This window comes from Microtus ochrogaster, chromosome 7 (genome assembly GCF_000317375.1).
Source record: "Microtus ochrogaster isolate Prairie Vole_2 chromosome 7, MicOch1.0, whole genome shotgun sequence".
In the NCBI taxonomy this organism is placed as follows: Eukaryota; Metazoa; Chordata; class Mammalia; order Rodentia; family Cricetidae; genus Microtus; species Microtus ochrogaster.
In genome coordinates, this window is record NC_022014.1 from 37857542 (window position 1) to 37861999 (window position 4458).

General features: G+C 47.0%; 1 protein-coding gene across 3 annotated transcripts in view; it reads left to right on the top strand.

The window, feature by feature from the left end:
• The window catches only part of Shmt1 (serine hydroxymethyltransferase 1), a 20321-nt gene that overhangs the window by 3028 nt on the left and 12835 nt on the right, over positions 1-4458 (top strand). For 2 of the 3 annotated variants that reach the window (XM_026780343.1, XM_005349930.1), the window contains 4 exons: positions 574-662; positions 2110-2255; positions 3046-3161; positions 3761-3921. In XM_026780343.1, coding sequence (XP_026636144.1) covers positions 594-662; positions 2110-2255; positions 3046-3161; positions 3761-3921 — 492 coding nt within the window. In that variant the 5' untranslated portion in view covers positions 574-593. The remainder of the gene's footprint in view (positions 1-573; positions 663-2109; positions 2256-3045; positions 3162-3760; positions 3922-4458) is intronic. The other variant, XM_005349931.1, reaches the window with a different exon arrangement.

Here is a 4458-nt window from a genome sequence, read left to right on the forward strand (position 1 = left end):
GCCTGGTCTACAAGAGCTAGTTCCAGGACAGGAACCAAAAAGCTACAGAGAAACCCTGTCTCGAAAAATCAAAAAAAAAAAAAAAAAAAAAAAAAAGTGTGCTGCTGGGCATCTTGAAAGGAGCAGCCTTGGGGTTGCCTGTGTTCTCTGTTAATTTATGTTTACCCAGTGACAGACGTTGGTAAGGAATGTGTACTGTTTCACAGGAACTGACCAGTTCTCTGCCAGTGGAATTGGTTTAAGTAAAGGGTCTGATTGATCATTTAGATGGAGATTACTTCTTCCAGTGTGCTGTGCTAGAAACCGTGGGAGATTAGAAAAGACCCATGTTTAGCTGGCAGTGCAGGGTTCCGTGGAGAACCCCACCTAGGAGGCTTGGAAAGAGGGGGCTCTAAGGCAGAGCTTTGGAATGAGGAGAATCAGGTCCGAAGTTCAGGAAGGAGCCCCAACTGGCTTCCAGGGATTTATGCTCTTGTCCACACACACACACAACACACATACACACACTCCCCACTCGGGGGGCTCGCTGGAGTCGACGTTGGGACCCACGTGTGTTCCCTTTGTTTTACGTAGGAACCACTGCAGCAGCCGACATGGACATCACCCTGTGGTCATCTCATGAGAAGATGTTGACACAACCCCTCAAGGACAGTGACGCCGAGGTGAGACTCGGGCCCCTTCCCAGGCTTTTACATCTGCGGCCTTGTTTAGATCACAGTGGGTTTTTTTGTTGTTGCTTTGTGGGGATTTTGTTTTGTGCTGCTGTGAGGGGTAGAACCAGGGCCTCACCTGTTAGGCGGGTGTTCACTGCTGTGCTGCATTCCTGGCCTTGAAATTGCTCCTTACCGTGGACCCTGAGTGGACTGTGTACAGACAGCCTCGTAGAGTGACGGGGCTGGGGTGTGGTGTGGTGGCAGAGCATTTTCGTTCCCAACTACATCTCCAGCACCACGGGAGCAGATGGAGAAGCTGTGGTTGATAGTCCTTTGGGGGTAAATGTAGGTATTTCTGAGCTCAGTGCTTGGTGCTCTAGAAAACAGGAAAAAGGTTGGCCCTTCCTTTACACTGCCCACCCTTCCTTTACACTGCCCAGGAACAGACACACTCAGATGCCCTAAAGCAATTTGGTTTTATAACATTTTTATTGTTATATTATTCAGTCTACAGTTCAGTGTTTTAGCATATAATGGTTCTTGATTTATGCCGTAGTTATGTTTTAATAAACCCACATAAGTTGAAAATGGGCCAGACTGCACTGAATCTGCTTCGTACCTGTCACATGTCCAGGCGTGGCGGTGTGGAGCATGATGGTTAGGAGTGTGTCCTGTCATGGGTTCACTGGGCACTGTGGCTTGCTGCCCCTGCCCAGCATCAGGAAGGGAGATCAGAATCTCTCTAGCCAGGGAAGGAGACTGTTCAAAGCTGGAAGTGGCATTTCCAGGTGCCTCGTGCTTTGCCTCTCTCAAAAGCTGAGAAATGGACTGTCCACTAGCATCTGCACTCGCAGTGACGTGCAGACATTTTTATACCCGGGAATCCATGAGCAGCTACCCCATTCTCCCCAGATTTCCCACCCTGGGCAACCATTAGTGGAGTTTTCGTTCTGCTGTATTTGCTCAAATGTTTTTTGGAATAAGGTTCGCAGAGATAAGAACTTAGTAATACGTAAGGATAGAATTGAAAATTAACTGGGGGAGGTGGTTATGCCTTTAATGCTGGCAGAGAGGCAAGTGGATCCAGGCCAGTCTAGGCACATAGTGAGACCCCATCTCAGCAAACAAACAATAGAAATCAGGTGTACTAAAGCTAACTGAGGGTGACCCTGAGCCTCTGGTCATCCCACCTACACTCCCAGATGTTGAAATTACAGACTCGGTGCTAGCAAGTTCTGTTTGTTCAATTTGTTTTAAATTTATTTTTTGTTGCTGTTTTCCTAATTAGTTAAACTTCTGATCCTCCTTCACAACCCAAGGGCTGAGATTTTGGGCATGTGCCACCCTCCCCAATTTATTCAATGCTGAGGATCAAACCCAAGGGATAACACATGCTAGATAAGCACATTAGCAACTGAGCTACGCTCCAACCCCATGCCTGTTTCCTTCTGATAAGGTTTACAACATTATTAAAAAAGAGAGCAACCGGCAGAGGGTTGGATTGGAACTGATTGCCTCGGAGAATTTTGCCAGCAGAGCTGTGTTGGAGGCCCTGGGATCTTGCTTAAATAACAAATACTCCGAGGGTTATCCAGGCCAAAGGTGAGTGAGTCGTCCTAAGATCTTGCTCTGACCATTTTGTTTCTATTTCTTGTTTGTGGTTCCGACTGACTTTGAACTTATTGCATAGCCCAGGCTGACAATTCTGCCTCAGCCTTCCAAGTGCTATTGCAGTTGGAATTTACAGTGCCTGACTTTCAACTAATATGTAACTTTCAAAAACCTGTAGCTCCCCAGTTACAGGCTTGTCTTCCCTTCTTGTTCTCCGATGTAACTCCTCCAGCTCTCTGCTGAGTGGGATTCTGTGATCTCAGAGCAGTCACACTCAGCAGTCCCTGTGTAAGATCTGTGTAGCATAGACTGTCCTCATCCCTCTGAGTTCACGTGGTTAGAAGCAGGCAGAATATTGTATAAATAAATAAATATTAAAAAAAAAGAAAGAAAGAAAAAGAGGAAAAAGACCCAGCATTTAAAAACCCTCTTGGTGCACATGCATTTGTTCCAGTGGAAATGGGGAATGGGTGGATCCTGTAGAGACCACAATTCTGTCATGAGATACTCTTGTTTCTTTTCCCTCCCTTTCTTTTTTTCCTTGGGACAGGGTCTTTGTATATAGATAGCACCAGCTTCCTCCTGCTTCTGCCTCTCAAGTGCTGGGAGGTGTACCCCACCAGACCTGGCCTAGCTACTACTATGTCACTGGATCTTCACAGCAGCCTTAGAGCAGGACTCACTTCCCCCACCATACTCTGCCCACCCTTTGGCATCTTTAGCCTCTGCTAGGCACAGAAACTGGACCTAGGGTGTATGTGGACCTTGCTTGTCTTCGCAGGTATTACGGTGGGACCGAGTTCATTGATGAGCTAGAGATACTGTGTCAGAAGCGTGCTTTGCAGGCCTATCATCTGGATCCTCAGTGCTGGGGAGTCAATGTCCAGCCTTATTCAGGTGATTGTTGCATGCACATAGACCCTGGGTAGCTCCTTAGGCCTAACTCAATGGGTTACAGCCACCAAGTCAAGTCCCACAGAAGCCTACTCCTAAGTAACAGAGACAAGCCAAGGAATCTGTGCATTCATCCCCATTGCCCTTGGACTTAGCTCTGCACTTCCCTCCCAAGTAGCATTCTGCCCTGGAACTTACAATCGGTGAAATTAGGACAGCATTACTTTCTAAGGCTCAAGAAAATCGTGGTGGGGCTAGAGAGATGGCTCAGAGGTTAAGAGCACTGAATGTTCTTCTAGAGGTCCTGAGTTCAATTCCCAGCAACCACATGGTGGCTCACAACCATCTGTAATGAGGTCTAGTGCACTCTTCTTGTCCAGCAAGCATACAAATAGACAGAACACTGTATACATGGTAAATAAATAAATTTTACAAAAAAAAGAAAGAAAGAAAGAAAGAAAGAAAGAAAGAAAGAAAGAAAGAAAGAAAATTGTGGTGATAGCCTGCCAAGTGATTGTTGAACTGTGTAGCCAAGCTCCTGGATGTCCCTTTGTGCCTCGTGGGTAGAAATACTCAGGGCCTCTCTGTTCTCCCTGTTTCAGGCTCCCCTGCAAACTTCGCTGTGTATACTGCCCTGGTAGAGCCCCATGGGCGAATCATGGGCTTGGACCTGCCAGATGGAGGTCATTTGACTCATGGCTTCATGACAGACAAGAAGAAGATCTCTGCTACATCTATCTTCTTTGAATCTATGCCTTATAAGGTAGGGGTGTGTGTGTCTCCTCAGAACTTCCCTTGTGAGTTGGTACCTGTGGGGATAAGTCATTGCGTTTACACAGCACTGCCGCAGCCCCTTCTACTGGATCTCACTTCCGTGTCCCAAGGACTCCTCAGGCTCGTGGCACACTGTGGACAAGGAAGGGGGAGTTAAGGTTTGGGACAAGGCTATAACATGATGGAAGCTATGACTGAGGAAGGGATCAGATAGCCAGCCCCCTAGCAGCAGCTGGTGGCACAGGTCTGCCTTCACCAAGGTCAGCGGGTACAAGTATGGCAATGTCCCCACCTCTAGCATCAATACTAGCAGCTTCACCATTAATAGCCGTAGGCCTCTACAGCCCAGCCCTGTAGCCCACCACTACCCTATTTCACAGACTGTTCTCAGCCATTATTATGACCATGTGCCCCAATGGAATCAGTTCCATTAGAGCCAGTGCCCACAGCAAATGTTTGTGTGGGGTGTGTGTAGGCGTGTGACTCTGTTTTTTTTTTTATTTTTTTTTATTTTTTTAATTTATTT